Here is a 17,897-nt window from a genome sequence, read left to right as displayed (position 1 = left end):
TATGAATTCTCTTATGATGAGTAAGGGCTGATGACCGGTTAAAGGCTTTGCCACATTCTTTACATTTGGAGGGTTCCTCTTCAGTATGAATTACCTTATGTCTAGTAAGAAGTGAGGACTTTTTAAAGACTTTGCCACATTCTTTACATTTGGAGGGGTTTATGATTTCTCTTATGTTCACTAAGGCTTGAGGGCCAGGTGAAGCCTTTGCCACATTTTTCACATTTGTAGGGTTTCTCTCCAGCATGAATTATCTTATGTTTAGTAAAAATTGAGAATTGAGTAAAAGCTTTGCCACATTCTTCACATTTTTAGTTTCTCTCCAGTATGAATTCTCTTATGATTAGAAAGGCTTGAGGACCAGCTAAAGGCTCTGCCACATTCTTCACATTTGTAGGGTTTCTCTCCAGTATGAATTCTCTTATGATAAGTAAGGGTTGAAGACCGGTTAAAAGTTTTGCCACATTCTTCGCATTTGTAGGGTCTCTCTTCAGCATGAATTACCTTATGTCTAGTAAGAAGTGAGGACTTTTTAAAGGCTTTGCCACATTCTTCACATCTGTAGGGGTACTCTCCAGTGTGATTTCTCTTATGTTCACTAAGGCTTGAGGCCCAGGAGAAAGCTTTGCCACATTCTTCACATTTGTAGGGTTTCTCTCCAGCATGAATTAGTTTATGTTTAGTAAAAATTCCAAATCGATTAAAAGCTTTGCCACATTCTTCACATTTGTAGGGTCTCTCTCCAGTATGAATTATCTTATGATTAGAAAGGCTTGAGAACCAAGTGAAGGATTCGCCACATTCTTCACATCTGTAGGGTTTCTCTCCAGTATGAATTCTTACATGTTCCATAAGGTTTGATGACCAGGTGAACACTTTACCACATTCTTCACATTTGTAGGGTTTCTCTCAAGCATGAACCCTCTTATGTTTAGTAAGCATTGAGGGGTGATTAAAAGCTTTGCCACATTCTTCACACTTGTAGGGTTTCCCTCCAACATGAACACTCTTATTATGTCTAGTAAGGGTTGAAGACCGGTTAAAAGTTTTGCCACATTCTTCACATTTGTAGGGTCTCTCTTCAGCATGAATTACCTTATGTCTAGTAAGAAGCGAGGACTTTTTAAAGGCTTTGCCACATTCTTCACATCTGTAGGGGTACTCTCCAGTGTGATTTCTCTTATGTTCACTAAGGCTTGAGGCCCAGGAGAAAGCTTTGCCACATTCTTTACATTTGTAGGGTTTCTCTCCAGCATGAATTAGTTTATGTTTAGTAAAAATTCCAAATCGATTAAAAGCTTTGCCACATTCTTCACATTTGTAGGGTCTCTCTCCAGTATGAATTATCTTATGATTAGAAAGGCTTGAGAACCAAGTGAAGGATTCACCACATTCTTCACATCTGTAGGGTTTCTCTCCAGTATGAATTCTTACATGTTCCATAAGGTTTGAGGACCAGGTGAACACTTTACCACATTCTTCACATTTGTAGGGTTTCTCTCCAGCATGAACCCTCTTATGTTTAGTAAGCATTGAGGGGTGATTAAAAGCTTTGCCACATTCTTCACACTTGTAGGGTTTCCCTCCAACATGAACACTCTTATGATTAGTAAGGGTTGAAGACCGTTTAAAAGTTTTGCCACATTCTTCACATTTGTAGGGTCTCTCTTCAGCATGAATTACCTTATGTCTAGTAAGAAACGAGGACTTTTTAAAGGCTTTGCCACATTCTTCACATTTGTAGGGTCTCTCTTCAGTATGAATTACCTTATGTCTAGTAAGATGTGAGGACTTTTTAAAGGCTTTGCCACATTCTTTACATCTGTAGGGGTACTCTCCAGTATGATTTATCTTATGTTCACTAAGGCTTGAGGCCCAGGAGAAAGCGTTGCCACATTCTTCACATTTGTAGGGTTTCTCTCCAGTATGAATTCTTACATGTTCCATAAGGTTTGAGGACCAGGTGAACACTTTACCGCATTCTTCACATTTGTAGGGTTTCTCTCCAGCATGAACCCTCTTATGTTTAGTAAGCATTGAGGGGTGATTAAAAGCTTTGCCACATTCTTCACACTTGTAGGGTTTCCCTCCAACATGAACACTCTTATTGTGTTCAGTAAGGGTTGAAGACCGGTTAAAAGTTTTGCCACATTCTTCACATTTGTAGGGTCTCTCTTCAGCATGAATTACCTTATGTCTAGTAAGAAGCGAGGACTTTTTAAAGGCTTTGCCACATTCTTCACATCTGTAGGGGTACTCTCCAGTGTGATTTCTCTTATGTTCACTAAGGCTTGAGGCCCAGGAGAAAGCTTTACCACATTCTTTACATTTGTAGGGTTTCTCTCCAGCATGAATTAGTTTATGTTTAGTAAAAATTCCAAATCGATTAAAAGCTTTGCCACAGTCTTCACATTTGTAGGGTTTCTCTCCAGCATGAACTCTCTTATGTTCAGTAAGTCTTGAGGACCAGTTGAAGGCTTTGCCACATTTTTCACGTTTGTAGGCTTTCTTTCCAGTATGAATTCTCTTATGATAAGTAAGCGCTGAGGACCTATTAAAGGTTTTGCCACATTCTTCACATTCGAAGAAATTCTCTCTAGTATAAATTCTTTTATGTGGAGATAGGTGTGAAGGCATGCAAAATGATCTGTCATCTTCTTTACATTTCAAAAGTTTCTTTCCAGTATGCCTTATCTTGTGTCTGTTTGAATTTGAACATTTATGAAAGACTTTGGCATATTTATCACATTGCAATACTTTGCTCTGTGCAGTTGTCAAACTCTGGTTAAGATTATTATAACCTTTTCTGTGAACTTGAGACTCATCCACATTGGCGCAACAAATTTTTAACTGCAAATTCTCATGTCCACATTTTCCATGTCTTCTCAATATCACTTTTTGAAAAGAATCTTCTACGCCCTGCTCTAGCCAAAGGTCTTGAGCAAAATAAGAACATACAACTGAAAAGAAATAAAAATAACAAATTAGTCCACTTATTAGACTCAGATGAATATATTTTACAAATCTAACCGATAAAATTATTCAATCCACAAAAATGAGATGACATTGCAATATACCACAGGCCCTAAGTACTTCAGAGACATGTAAGTGTTATAAAAACATACACACCACCTGGGCATGGTGGCTCACATCTGTAATCCCAGCACTTTGGGAGACCAAGGTGGTCAGATCACCTGAGATCAGGAGTTTGAGACCGGCCTGACCAACATGAAGAACCCTGTCTCTACTAAAAATAGAAAATTAGCCAGGTGTGGTGGCACATGCCTCTAATCCCAGCTACTCAGGAGGCTGAGGCAGGAGAATCAATTGCTTAAACCCGGGAGGAGGTTGTCGTAAGCCAAGATCGTGCCATTGCACCCCAGCCTCGACAACAAAAGCAAAACTCTTGTCGCCCCTACACAGACAAAAAGCATACAAACCAAAATACATATGTACATAATTTATGAGTTAAGTGTGTGCAGCGCCTAAAGTGAGTTCAATGCAAAAATCCACATAGAAAAAATAAAAAGTTTCTTACATTTACCCAACACAACACTTTCTGCTTCCTAATATTACATAGTTTCTTTAGAAGTAAGTTGTCAACTTCTGGTTTGGTTCTTAAAAGACAAGAAAAATATTGGCATATACAACTTAATTTCTAGCTTCAACGGGCCTTTTCACACTGTTTCTGTCTCCCATGACATAAAGTGCTGAAAGAAATGGTAATATACTTTGAAATGAGAGTTTGAGTCAGCTGAGACCAAAGATCTTGGGCAAAATAAAAACATGCAACTGAAAAGAAATAAAATAACAAATTAGGCCACTGCAGAAGAGCACTGCAGTGCTGCAGAGAGAGAACACGTGTCACAAGTGATTACTTCCTTTTCGGAAGAAACATAATCTCCTTTAGCTAGAAGTAAACACGAAATTTCAGACAGGTTAAACCTGAAGATGATATTCAAGAGATTCCCATATGTCCAGCCAAGACCACTGTTTTCTGACTATGCCAGGACAAAGCTACATTGTAAATTTTGTGACAGGTAGCCTTTTTAAATGTCCAAATCTGAAACAGTACAATCTCTACAAACTAGGGCAAAATAATCTCATAAAATACTATAAAATTTTCAGAAAGAAATCATTAAAAATGTATATACTAATTTTAAAAATTGAATAATAATGATTAAAACAGGAAAACAGACAACTATTGAAAATCAGAAAAATGATATAACAAAAATATTTAAATTGTGTTGGTAAAAAATACAAAAAGAGCCAGGCGAGGTGGATCACGCCTATAATCCCAGCACTTTGGGAGGCCGAGGCAGTGGATCACGAGGTCAAGAGATCGAGACCATCCTGGTCAACAAGGTGAAACCCCATCTCTACTAAAAATACAAAAATTAGCCTGGCATGGTGGTGCACACCTGTAGTCCCAGCTACTTGGGAAGCTGAGGCAGGAGAATTGCTTGAACCCAGAAGGCGGAGGTTGCAGTGAGCCGAGATTGTGCCATTGTGCTCCAGTCTGGGTAACAACAGTGAAACTTCGTCTGACAAAAAAAAAGAAATAACAATTCTAAAATTAAGAAAAAATGATGTAAACATGAAAAAGCTAAAAAGCAAATTAGGATACATATAAAGACATTGGTAATAAAAACATATTTATAATCACAATTTCTTTCTTTCTTCTTTTTTTTTTTTTTGAGATGAGTCTCACTCTGTTGCCTAGGCTGGAGTACAGTGGCATGATCTTAGCTCACTGCAACCTCTGCGTCCCATGTTCAAGCAATTCTCCTACCTCAGCCTCCCAGGTAGCTGGGACTACAGGTGCCCGCCACCATGCCTGGCTATTTTTATATTTTTTTCATAGAGATGGAGTTTCACCATATTGACCAGGCTGGTGTTGAACTCCTGACCTTGTGATCCACCTGCCTTGGCCACCCCAAAGTGCTTGGATTACACACATGAGCCACCATACCTGGCCCTATAATCACAATTTCAACAGTTACAGACAAAAAGAGATACTTGAGAGCTGAAAGATAAAAGTGACGTGTCATTTGCAAATATAGTCTTATGAGATAACCAGTGAACTGTCAACAAAACACTTTCAGGCCAGAAGAGAACCATGTGATATAGTCAAAGTCGATAATAAATAAATAATAATACCATCAGCAAATCTATCCTGCCTAAAATAAAAAATAAAGAAATAAAACTTCAAAATAACCAAATTCTTAAAAAGTACATTGGCATTACATGTCTCTTCATAGGAGACATGCTGAAAGCACTTTTTACCACTGAAAATAACGTGATTCAAGAAAACAACACCTAATCATATAAAAATACATTATTTTCTAGAAAAGAAATGCACATACCAAAAATTGGATTTCTAGCATTATTCAAATGGTGCAGAAAACATTTTTAAGTATTCTTTGAGAGATAAAAGCATAGGAATTATTATAGACACCTGTTAATCACTATACAACATAAATAAATACCCTTAGCAACATCAATGACAAATTTAAGGGCAGATGTAATAGGGAGGAATTTTTTATCCAACTGAAGTTAAAATTTTACCAGATTAAAATATGTTTTTGTATTTTTAGAGGTTTCACGTAATCCCCAAAGTACTACCCTTCCAAAAAAATCTGTATAGATATGCAAAAGAAAGATAGAAAGTAAAAGCATTGATAAAAAAATCAAAAAGAAAGAAAGAGAAAATGAGGGACAAAGATGTAAGAATCAAATAGAATAGGTAATAAAATAAAAGTAAGTCCTCCTCTTTCAGGAAATTATTTAAATATATAGAAAATTACCTTTTTTTCTTTTGAGACTGAGTCTCTGTTCCAGCCTGGCAACAGAGCACTTTCATGGCTCACTGCAACATCCACCTTCCGAGTTGAAGCCATTCTCCTGCCTCAGCCTCCCGAGTAGCTGGGACTACAAGTGTGCACCACCATGCCCAGCTAATGTTTGTATTTATAGTACAGACGAGGTTTCACCATGTTGGCCAGAATGGTCTCAATCTCTTGACCTCATGATCAGCCCACCTTAGCATCTCAAACTGCTGGGATTAAAGGCATGAGCTACCATGCACAGCCTAGAAAATTAACTTTCAGATCAACATATATGCTTTTAATAGATTAAAATTTGTTTTTTTTTTTTTTTTTTTTTTTGAGACAGTGTCAGTCTTGTTGCCCAGGCTAGAGTGCAATGGTGCTATCTCACTCAGCTCACTGCAACCTCTACCTCCAGGGTTCAAGCAATTCTCCTGCCTCAGACTCCCAAGTAGCTGGGATTACTGGCATCTGTCACCACGCCCAGCTAATTTTTGTATTTTTAGTAGAGATCTGATTTCACAATGTTGGCCAGGCTGGTCTGGAACCCCTGAACTCAGGTGATCCACTCACCTCAGCCTCCCAAAGTGCTGAAATTATAGGCATGAGCAACCACACCCAGCCTATTAGAAAACTTTAAATATCAAGATCCAACTTGCCTTTCTACAAGAGTCAGTTGAAGTCTAATGATTAAAAAAAAAAAAGACTCAAAGTAGCAACATGGAAGTAGACATTTCGTGCAAGTATTAATTAAATGAGAGCAGAAGAGCTCAAGCTAAATCTTAAGTCAAAAACTTGTATTTTATAAAACGCATTTGACACTGAAACTCCAAAGAGACAAAGAAAGATATCAAAAAATAATAGATTCATTAACTGGGAACCTATGATAAATTTGTATATACATATTTGTGTAGACGTCTGTGTGTGTGTGTGTGTGTGTGTGTGTCTGTGTCTCACATTAGGATTACAAATATATAAAGCAAATATTGACAGAATAAAAGAAACACATAGAGAGCAACATAATTACAGTAGGTTTTTTTTTTTGAGATACACTCTCACTCTGTTGCCCAGGCTGGAGTGCAGGGCCATGATCTTGACTCACTGCAACCTCTGCCTAGTGGGTTCAAGCGATTCTTCTGCCTCAGCCTCTCGAATAACTGAGATTACAGGCACCAGCCACCACACCTGGCTAACTTTTTGTATTTTTTAGTAGAGATGGAGTTTCACCATGTTGGCCAGGCTGGTCTCAAACTCCTGACCTCAGGTGATCCACCTGCCTCAGCCTCCCAGAATGCTGGGATTACAGGCATGAGCCACCATGCCCAACCAGTAGGATATTATTATACCAAACTTTCTGTAATAAAAATCAAAGAAAACAGCATATTAGTAGGAAAACAGACTACTTGAAGGTGGTATAAAACAACTATTTCTAACAGGTATAGAGAACACTCAACATCAGGATACACACCCTCCTCAGTAGCTCATACATGTTTCTCGATAGGCCACCTCTTAAGCCAAAAAAGAAGTCTTATCACATTTTTAAAAATTGAAATGTTATGAATTATTTTTTATGACTAAACTGGAATGAGAGAATACAACAATAATAGGAAAAAAACTGAAAAAAAAAAATATAGGAATTTCACAAAACACTCACTCATGCTCTTATGCAAAGGCTGTAATAGTTCATATTGTAAAGATATTCATCCAGCTCAATGTAATCTACAGATTTAATAACATGTTTCTCCAGCCGGGCATGGTGGCTCACCCCTGTAATCCCAGCAATTTGGGAGGCTGAGGCAAGTGGAGATCACCCAAGGTCAGGAGTTCAAGACCACCCTGGCCATCATGGTGAAACCCCATCTCCACTAAAAACACAAAAAAATTATCAGAGCATAATGGCACACGCCTGCAATCCCAGCATGTGCCATTATGCTCTTGGGAGGCTGAGGCAGGAGAATTGCTTGAACCAGGAAGACGGGGTTGCAGTGAGCCAAGATCATGCCATTACACTCCAGCCTCAGTGACAAGAGTGACACTCAGTCTTAAAATAAATAAATAAATAAAAATAAGATGTTTTTCAAATTTCTTATTGCATTTTTGAAGAAACAGAAACAGCAACCTCAAAAGTACATAATCTCACAGGAAAATAAAGTATCCAAGAAACTTAGAAAAAGAAAGAAGGAAAAATGTCACAGGCTTAAAGTATCTGATTTCAAAACACATTACAAAGCTACAGAATTAAAGCAATCTAGTATGAGTATAAGAATAAAAAAATAGGCCAGGCACAGTGGCTCATGCCTATAATCCCAGCACCTTGGGAGGCCGAGGTGGGTGAATCACAAGGTCAAGAGATCAAGACCATCCTGGTCAACAAGGTGAAACACCGTCTCTACTAAAAATACAAAAATTGGCCAGGCGTGGAGGCTCACGCCTATCATCCCAGCACTTTGGGAGGCTGAGGCGGGTGGATCATGAGGTCAAGAGATCGAGACCATTCTGGTTAACATAGTGAAACCCCGTCTCTACTAAAAATACAAAAAATTAGCTGGGCATGGTGGCGCGTGCATGTAATCCCAGCTACTCAGGAGGCTGAGGCAGGAGAATTGCCTGATCCCAGGAGGTGGAGGTTGCAGTGAGCCCAGATCATGCCATTGCACTCCAGCCTGGGTAACAAGAGCGAAACTCCATCTCAAAAAAAAAAAAAAAAAAACCAATTAATTAAACAATCTTATTTACAATAGCACTAAAATAATAAATTTCTGAGAACAAATTTAACCAAGGAGGTCAAAAACATTTCAAGTGAAAGATTTATCAATGAAAACTAATTAGAGAGCACATAACTTTAAATATGTTTTAAGTCTATTGATTCAAAAAATAAATGTTAAAGTGTCATATTGTCCAATGTGATCTCAAACTATATTTCAAGACTGTAGTAATAAAAACAGGATGAAATGTGCAGAAAAACAACAACAACAAACAAAAAACCACAATGGAACAGAAACCACTACTCTCACACACTACAGAACTTTAGTTTAACATGGCGTATCTCAAAATGATGCAGATATCTGTGTACCCACAAACACAAACAAAGAAGTCAGAGTGTGCACTTTCCTGTATGACATGAGCAGTACTTTGCCTGTCACTGTAACCTGAAGGAAGATTACTGAAGGGAAAGTAGAATTCTTAGAAATTTTAAAAGCATACAACAGAAGATGCCCTTACGTGAGAGGAAAATTATTTAAAACAAATACAAATTAGACTTTCCAGAAACCATTTCCTTTGGAACAGTTTCCCAAATCACCTTAAGGACTGGCTTTCTCCTTGACTTTGGACTGCTCATCCTTGTTGTCTGCTGTATTGACTCTCACTTACCTGGGGGTTTGGCCACCATCTCATGTCTCTTCCTATTCCAGGGCACTTTTCCTTGCTCCAGACAGGTGATCAGGTCTGGCTTGGAGACAGCAATACCTGTTTGATTAAAAATAAGTAACATGCATGTTGCTCATATTCTACAATTACCAACTCGGTAATGTGCTCAATAAACAGGATATGATAGAATATTCTAATACATTTATCCCAATATACTAATTTATGAGAGAAATTTCTAAATATTTAGAAAATATTTTAATTTTGTAAGTTCTTAATTTTATCACCTGGTACTACTGAATTAAAAATTGGTGGTGGCAATTAGATTTTCAAGTATGAGCAACAATATTTTATCCCAGTAAACTTTTGAAATTACCACTAATCTAAAGTGAGGGGCACAGATCAGCTCAAGAATGTGGTAAGGTTAGGTCACGATGAAACATCCTGAAGAAATTGTTTTCTTTTCTTTTTTTTTTGAGACGAAGTCTTGCTGTTGTTACCCAGACTACAGTGCAATGGCACGACCTCAGCTCACCGCAACCTCCGCCTCCTGGGTTCAAGCAATTCTCCTGCCTCAGCCTCCAAAGTAGCTGGGACTACAGGCGTGCACCACCATGCCCAGATTATAATTATTTTTTTTAGTAGAGACGGGGTTTCACCTTGTTGACCAGGATAGTCTCAATCTCTTGACCTCGTGATCCACCAGCCTCGGCCTCCCAAAGTGCTGGGATTATAGGTGTGAGCCACCACACCCGGCCTAGAAATTGTTTTCTACATGGAAAAATCCCTATGATTTTCTTGAAAACAGAAATCTAAAAGCATAAATTACCAAAAAATAAAAATTCCTCAAAAGAGAAATGAAACCTATATGGTGTACTAGAAGTTGCGTATTAAAGTTATGCTCACCCAGGAAGACCAGGTTTCCGTAGTTCTCTAACATCACATTCCTATATAAATCCTGCTGTGCCGTGTCCAGGCATTGCCACTCCTCCAGAGAAAATTCTATGGCCACATCCTTAAATGTTAATGGTTCCTGAAAAACACACACAAACACACACATTTACTAAGTGGTCATAGGCAGAATTTTTAATTTGACTCAAGGAAAAATGACAGAGTAAAGAGAACTGGTTCAATCAGTCTTATAAGTGACTGAAATTATTCAATAAAATAATTTTCAACACAGAAATATTCTCTAATGTATTCTCTAACTCTGAAAGAGTGGTATTACATCCACAACATCAGTGTATACATGATACTTTTCTGGATAATAAAACATAAAACTGAGGGCATAAACACCGACATGTACAATTTTGAGTGCTATATTTACATCATACAGAATTAGTTGTATGTATTTTTCAGATGGAAAAGACATAGTTGTGTATATTATTTGGATAAAACAGACCTACTGAGTTAGAAGGTATCACTCAGATTTTAATGTGTACAATACAATAAAATGGAGATCCTGTTAACGCAAGTTTTTGTTTTTGAGTTTAATTTTGTTTTTTTTGTTTTTGCTTTTTCAGAAGATCCGTGGTAAAGTCTGAGTTGCTGAATTTCTAACCAGCTCATCAGTATGCCAATGTTTTTGTCCCAAAAAGACTATTTTATCAGTCTGTAATTTAATGAGTCTGTGTTTTTCTCACTTTTTCTGGCCTGTAAATAAAGATGAGAGCCTTCATTTTCCTAAAACAGATAAATGCAAAGGAAACCTAAGAAAGAAGGGTACCTGCCAGATTAAATGTGATGGTTTATTCACATCAGCTGCATAAAGATACTTAATGATAAAGAGAAAAATAATTAATTCTATAGTGAAAAAAATCTGTCAGCGCTTATCAACCAAGTGATTTATTAACATCAAATGCATTAGAAAAAATGTTTATGATGTGCTGATGCGCCCAGAAGGACAAGCATTACTTCTGAGATATTGCCCTCCCTAAAGTAAATTATAATCTAAACTTCACCATAAGGAAACATCAGTTTTATGGAAACTGCAGGTCTCTCCTATGTTCTGTAATTTTTCATAGTGATTTTAAATAGTCTTTCTTTAGCACCCTAGAGAGCAGGTATCTCCTCATAACTTTTTAGAACTTTCTGGGTAATAAATACCATACTGCTTCAGTGAGCATTTTCTTAATCCTGCACTGCATAGACACAATAAAGAACACAAATGAAACCTCAACATTACATGTTCTCTATCTTCACCAAAAACCCCAGGTTTTTCCCAATAGGAATCTTGAGTATCCACACCTTCCTATGTTCAACAGCTACAAAGAGAACATTTTTAATATTGCAGATTATAAATTCATGGTGACATTTCTGCATGGCATATAAGAAGCCATAATGTAGAGAAAGAAGGCTCTGGTATATAGATAAAATATTTTTCAGAGACTTTGACTATCGTTAAGAATTTTTTTGCGGGGGGTTGTTATTTTTTCTTATTTATCTAATTTTTTTTTTTTTGAGACGGAGTTTCGCCCTTGTTACCCAGGCTGGAGTGCAATGGCACGATCTTGGCTCACCGCAACCTCCGACTCCTGGGTTCAAGCGATTCTCCTGCCTCAGCCTCCTGAGAAGCTGGGATTACAGGCACACGCCACCATGCCCAGCTAATTTTTTGTATTTTTAGTAGAGACGGGGTTTCACCATGTTGACCAGAATGGTTCTCGATCTCCTGACCTCGTGATCCACCCGCCTCGGCCTCCCAAAGTGCTGGGATTACAGGCTTGAGCCACCACGCCTGGCCTCATTGCCTGAACCCAGGAAGCGGAGGTTGTGGTGAGCCGAGATCGCGCCATTGCACTCCAGCCTGGTAACAAGAGCGAAACTCCATCTCAAAAAAAAAAAAAAAAATTATCTGGACAAATTACACCTCCATCTTGAGAATATGCCTTTAAAGGTGTAAGCACCACAGATCTACCTGCTGTCACCACAGCCACAGGCAGAAGAACGAAGGCAGAAAAACTCCACCCATTTCCATCCTTTATAGCAGAAGAGATTCAGAAACAATGAGCTGCTCCATAGAGATAAAAATGTTTCTCTATTTTTGTCTTCAGGAGCCATCACCTGACGCAGACACCAGTAATTTCCGCTACAGTAATGGAAATATGAGCCACACTGTCCTGTCCCTACCAAATCCAAACGGAACAGGTTCTAGGACTACCCTTTAATGCAAAGAGGGAACGTAACTCTCATAAATGTATTTTGAATTCCTCATACTTGATTCTGGCCTCACCTTAGAGTCACACAAGGCACTTAATTAAAACAACATGGATGCTTCTGCCCAGAGCAATAAACAGAATCCATGGCAAGGACACAAGTAAGGAGAGTTCTGCAAAATGGCCAGGTGATACTAATTAGAACCAAGGCTGATAAACCCTTAACTAAGCATTTCCTCTCAAGCTCTAATGAGCTTATAAATCACCTGGTAATTTTGGCCCCACTCTATGAAATGTAATTCTGCAGGTATGGTAAGGGTCCATAAATGAGTCTTTTAAACAAGTGCCCTGTTGATAATGATGTTGCTCCTGCTGGGCTTATTAGCATTAGTCAGAGAAATGAGACACAGCACAGAGTCCCTTACACTCAGCACTCTTGTCACAACACAAATACTTCTGGTACAAAAGAAATAATTCTTCATCAGAAAGCATTACATTCAATCCAAACACTTTGCAGGCCAAGGCGGGCAGATCACCTGAGGTCGGGAGTTCAAGACCAGCCTGACCAACTTGGTGAAACCCCGTCTTATAAAAAAATAAAAAATAACAAGTATTACATTCTTTGCTGACTCTTTAAAGCTTACGGAGAAAACAGAAAGCGGCAATTTCTGAGTAAGTCTGCATTGAAAAACAACATATGCACATGTACTAAAGCAATGTTTATTTAGCAGGTACTATGTGCACAATAGGATGTTACAGAGCACTGCAATAGCACGTTATGTGACTATAACTAATACCCTGTGGGATGATAATAAGTGTTCAATAATTCCAAGGCTTTAAATACCCCAGCATTTTTATTTCTATTTCTGTTTGTCATTAATTTTTTTCAAAAACATGCATAGAATAAAAGCTAAATATAGACAGATGAAAGATACAGAAGAAAAGTTTAATGCAATTTAGATAAATTTGTATTTACTTTCTTGTGACTTGTGAATCAATTACTAGATCTTAGGGAACAAACAAGTTGCTAAATGAAATGTCTCTGCAAGCACTGGTTTTAATAAAAAATTTAAGAAGTAAAATCCTGGAGGACTCAAGATGGCGCTGTGAGAACAACCCAGGATTGGAGCTTGCGTTGAATCCGCAAACGGTGAGTCAGAGCTGCATTTCCAGACCGATCTTTGTTGCCCACAGAACGGGGAAACTCCCAAGTATAAAAAGACACCGGACGCCAGGCAGTAGGTCTGCCTGGCGAAGCTGGCAGCCGGGGCGGCGGTGGCCGGCCCTACCCAGCAATCCCCACAGGGCGCGCTCGTCCGGGTGCGCTGTTGAACCGGCAACCTGAGACTTGAGAGGGCTGGACTTGAGACTGAACGAGACTTGGACAGTAGTCCAGCCCAGGGGATTGCAAGGACAGATCGTTTGGGATACCCAGTGGGACGAACAAAACCGTGATTTCAAACTATCCCGAGCAGACGGTCCGAGACGCTCTGTGGGGGAGGGGCGTCCACCACTACCGAGGCAACCCGCCCCAACTGAGATACACGCCCACTGCTGACGCAGCCAGCCGTTGCCGAGGCAACCCGTCCCTACTGAGATACACGCACACTGCTGACGCAGCCTGCCGTTGCCGAGGCAACACGCTACAACGAAGAGTCTGCACCGGAGGGCATGGCGGAGACCACAGCAGAGCCTGCAGGAACAGGGCGAATCACACAACAGCAGGGTGGAGCCTTGGCAGCCAAACAGTTGCTAGTCTGCCTTCTAGCTGGGCAGGACACCTCATCGAACATCCAAAAATAAAGCCCAAACCCCTCAACACAGCATTTGAGAAAAAAAAAAAAAAAGGGTTTTTTAATGAGCTCTGTGGCAGCAGAATCAAACATAGCAGCCTAGCAGCCCTGAATAAACAATAGAGCGCACAGCTCAGCAATTAAGCCTCAAGCAGCTCCCTGACCCCTCTATATCCAAAAGACTGACATTAGGCAGGCATCATCCTGGGACAAAGATAGCAGAAAAAGAAACTGGTAGCATCCCTCGCTGTGCCACAGCTGCTAGAGGTGCACCCCAGACAAGCAGGGTCTGGAGCGGACCTCAGCAGTCGTACAGCGAAGGGGCTAGACTGGTAGAAGGAAAACCAAGCAACAGAAATACTTCATCATCAACATTCTGGGTGTCCACTCAGAGACCCAATCGAAAAGTCAGCAACTGCGCAGACGACCAGCGGACAAATCCACAAAGATGGGAAGAAACCAGCGCAAAAAGGAGGAAAACACCCGAAACCAGAACACCTCACCTCCTAGAAAGGACCAAAACTCCTCACCAGCAAGAGAAAAAAGCTGGACGGAGAATTACTGTGACGAAATGACGGAATTAGACTTGAGAAGATGGATAATGAGAAACTTTTGTGAGCTAAAAGATCATGTATTAAATCAATGCAAAGAAACTAAGAACCTTAAAAAAAGATTCGAGGAAATGATAACAAGAATGGATAACTTAGAGAGGAATATGAATGAATTAAAGGAGCTGAAAAACACAATAAGAGAACTTCGCGAAGCAAACACAAGTTTCAATAGCCGAATTGACCAAGCAGAAGAAAGAATATCTGAAGTCGAAGACCAACTCAATGAAATAAAACGAGAAACCAAGATCAGAGAAAAAAAGCGCAAAAAGGAATGAACAAAGTCTCCAAGAAATGTGGGACTATGTGAAAAGACCTAACCTACGTTTGATAGGTATACCAGAAGGGGACGATGAGAATGAATCCAAGCTGGAAAATACTCTTCAGGACATCATCCAGGAAAATTTCCCCCACCTAGCAAGACAGGCCAACACTCAATTGCAGGAAATACAGAGAACACCACAAAGATATTCCGCAAGAAGAGCAACCCCAAGGCACATAATCGTCAGATTCAACAGGGTTGAAATAAAGGAGAGAATACTAAGGGCAGCCAGAGAGAAAGGTCGGGTCACCCACAAAGGGAAGCCCATCAGACTCACAGCAGATCTCTCGGCAGAAACACTACAAGCCAGAAGAGAGTGGGGGCCAATATTCAACATTCTTAAAGAAAAGAACTTTCAACCCAGAATTGCATATCCAGCCAAACTGAGCTTCAGAAGTGAAGGAAAAATAAAATCCTTTGTGAACAAGCAAGTACTCAGAGATTCTGTCACCACCAGGCCTGCTTTACAAGAGCTCCTAAAAGAGGCACTACACATAGAAAGGATCAACCAGTACCAGCCATTCCAAAATCACATTGAATGCTAAAGAGCTTCAACATAATGAAGAATCTACAACAACTAACAGGCAAAACAGCCACTTAGCATCAAAATGGCAGTATCAAATTCACACATAACAATACTAACCCTAAATGTAAATGGACTAAATGCACCAATCAAAAGACACAGACTGGCAAATTGGATAAAAATCCAAAACCCATCAGTGTGCTGTATCCAGGAAACCCATCTCACATGCAAGGATACACAAAGGCTCAAAATAAAGGGATGGAGGAAGATTTACCAAGCTAATGGAGAGCAAAAAAAAGCAGGAGTTGCAATTCTCATCTCTGATAAAATAGACTTTAAAGCAACAAAGATCAAAAGAGACAAAGAAGGCCATTACATAATGGTAAAAGGATCAATACAACAAGAAGAGCTAACGATCCTAAACATATATGGACCCAATGCAGGAGCACCCAGATACATAAGGCAAGTTCTTAAGGACTTACAAAAGGACTTGGACTCCCACACAATAATAGTGGGAGACTTTAACACTCCACTGTCAATATTAGACAGATCAACCAGACAGAAAATCAACAAGGATAACCAGGGCTTGAACTCAGACCTGGAGCAAGCAAACCTGATAGACATTTACAGAACTCTCCACCCCAAATCCACAGAATACACATTCTTCTCAGCACCACATCACACCTACTCTAAAATTGACCACATAATTGGAAGTAAAGCACTGCTCAACAAATGCAAAACAACTGAAATCATAACAAACAGCCTCTCAGACCATAGTGCAATCAAGTTAGAACTCAGAATTCAGAAACCGACCCAGAATCGCACAGCTTCATGGAAACTGAACAACTGGCTCTTGAATGTTGACTGGGTAAACAACGAAATGAAGGCAGAAATAAAGAAGTTCTTCGAAACCAATGACAACGAAGACACAACGTGCCAGAACCTCTGGGACACATTTAAAGCAGTCTCTAGAGGAAAGTATATAGCAATAAGTGCCCATATGAGGAGAATGGAGAGATCCAAAATTGACACCCTATCGTCAAAATTGAAAGAGCTAGAGGAGCAAGATCAAAAAAACTCAAAACCCAGCAGAAGACAAGAAATAACTAAGATCAGAGCTGAGCTGAAGGAGATTGAGACACGAAAAACCCTTCAAAAAATCAATAAATCCAAGAGCTGGTTTTTTGAAAAGATCAACAAAATAGACAGACCACTAGCCAGATTGATTAAAAAGAAAAAAAGAGAACAACCAAATAGATGCAATAAAAAATGATAAAGGGGAAATCACCACAGATTCCACAGAAATTCAAACCATCATCAGAGAATATTACAAACAACTCTATGTGCATAAACTAGTAAACCTGGAAGAAATGGCTAAATTCCTGGACTCCTGTGTCCTCCCAAGCCAAAACCAGGAAGAAGCTGAAACTATGAATAGACCAATAACAACGTCTGAAGTTGGGGCAGCAATTAAGAGCCTACCACACATAAAAAGCCCAGGTCCAGACGGGTTAACAGCCGAATTCTACCAGACACACAAGGAGGAGCTGGTACCATTCCTTCTGAAACTATTCCAAATAATCCAAAAAGAAGGAATCCTTCCCAAATCATTCTATGAGACCAATATCATCCTGATACCAAAACCGGGCAGAGACCCAACAAGAAAAGAAAACTTCAGGCCAATATCCATGATGAACATAGATGCAAAAATCTTCAATAAAATATTGGCAAGCCAATTGCAACAGCAAATCAAGAAACTTATCCATCATGATCAAGTAGGATTCATCCTGGGGATGCAAGGCTGGTTCAGCATATGCAAGTCTATCAACGTAATTCACCACATAAACAGAACCATAAACAAAAACCACATGATTATCTCAATTGACACAGAGAAGGCATTTGACAAAATTCAACAGCCCTTTATGCTAAAAACCCTCAATAAACTCGGTATCGATGGAACGTATCTCAAAGTAATAAAAGCTATTTATGACAAACCAACAGCCAATATCATACTGAATGGGCAAAAACTGGAAGCATTCCCTTTAAAATCTGGCACTAGACAAGGATGCCCTCTCTCACCACTCCTATTCAATATAGTACTGGAAGTTCTAGCCAGAGCAATCAGGCAAGAAAAAGAAATAAAGGGTATTCAAATAGGAAAGGTGGAAGCCAAATTGTCTCTATTTGCAGACGACATGATAGTATACCTAGAAGACCCCATTGCCTCAGCCCAAAAACTCCTGAAACTGATAAGCAACTTCAGCAAAGTCTCAGGATATAAAATCAATGTGCAAAAATCACA

The 17,897-nt window shown here is 39.4% G+C and overlaps 1 protein-coding gene across 1 annotated transcript in view; it reads right to left on the bottom strand.

Moving 5' to 3' along the window:
* The window catches only part of LOC100406344 (uncharacterized), a 57,263-nt gene that overhangs the window by 18,961 nt on the left and 20,405 nt on the right, over window positions 1–17,897 (bottom strand). The window contains 5 exon segments of the mRNA XM_035285467.3: window positions 2–161; window positions 163–312; window positions 314–2,960; window positions 9,201–9,296; window positions 10,101–10,227. Coding sequence (XP_035141358.3) covers window positions 2–161; window positions 163–312; window positions 314–2,960; window positions 9,201–9,296; window positions 10,101–10,227 — 3,180 coding nt within the window.

This window comes from Callithrix jacchus, chromosome 22, assembly GCF_049354715.1.
Source record: "Callithrix jacchus isolate 240 chromosome 22, calJac240_pri, whole genome shotgun sequence".
Lineage (NCBI taxonomy): Eukaryota > Metazoa > Chordata > Mammalia > Primates > Cebidae > Callithrix > Callithrix jacchus.
This window is presented reverse-complemented; position numbering and strand designations above follow the sequence as displayed.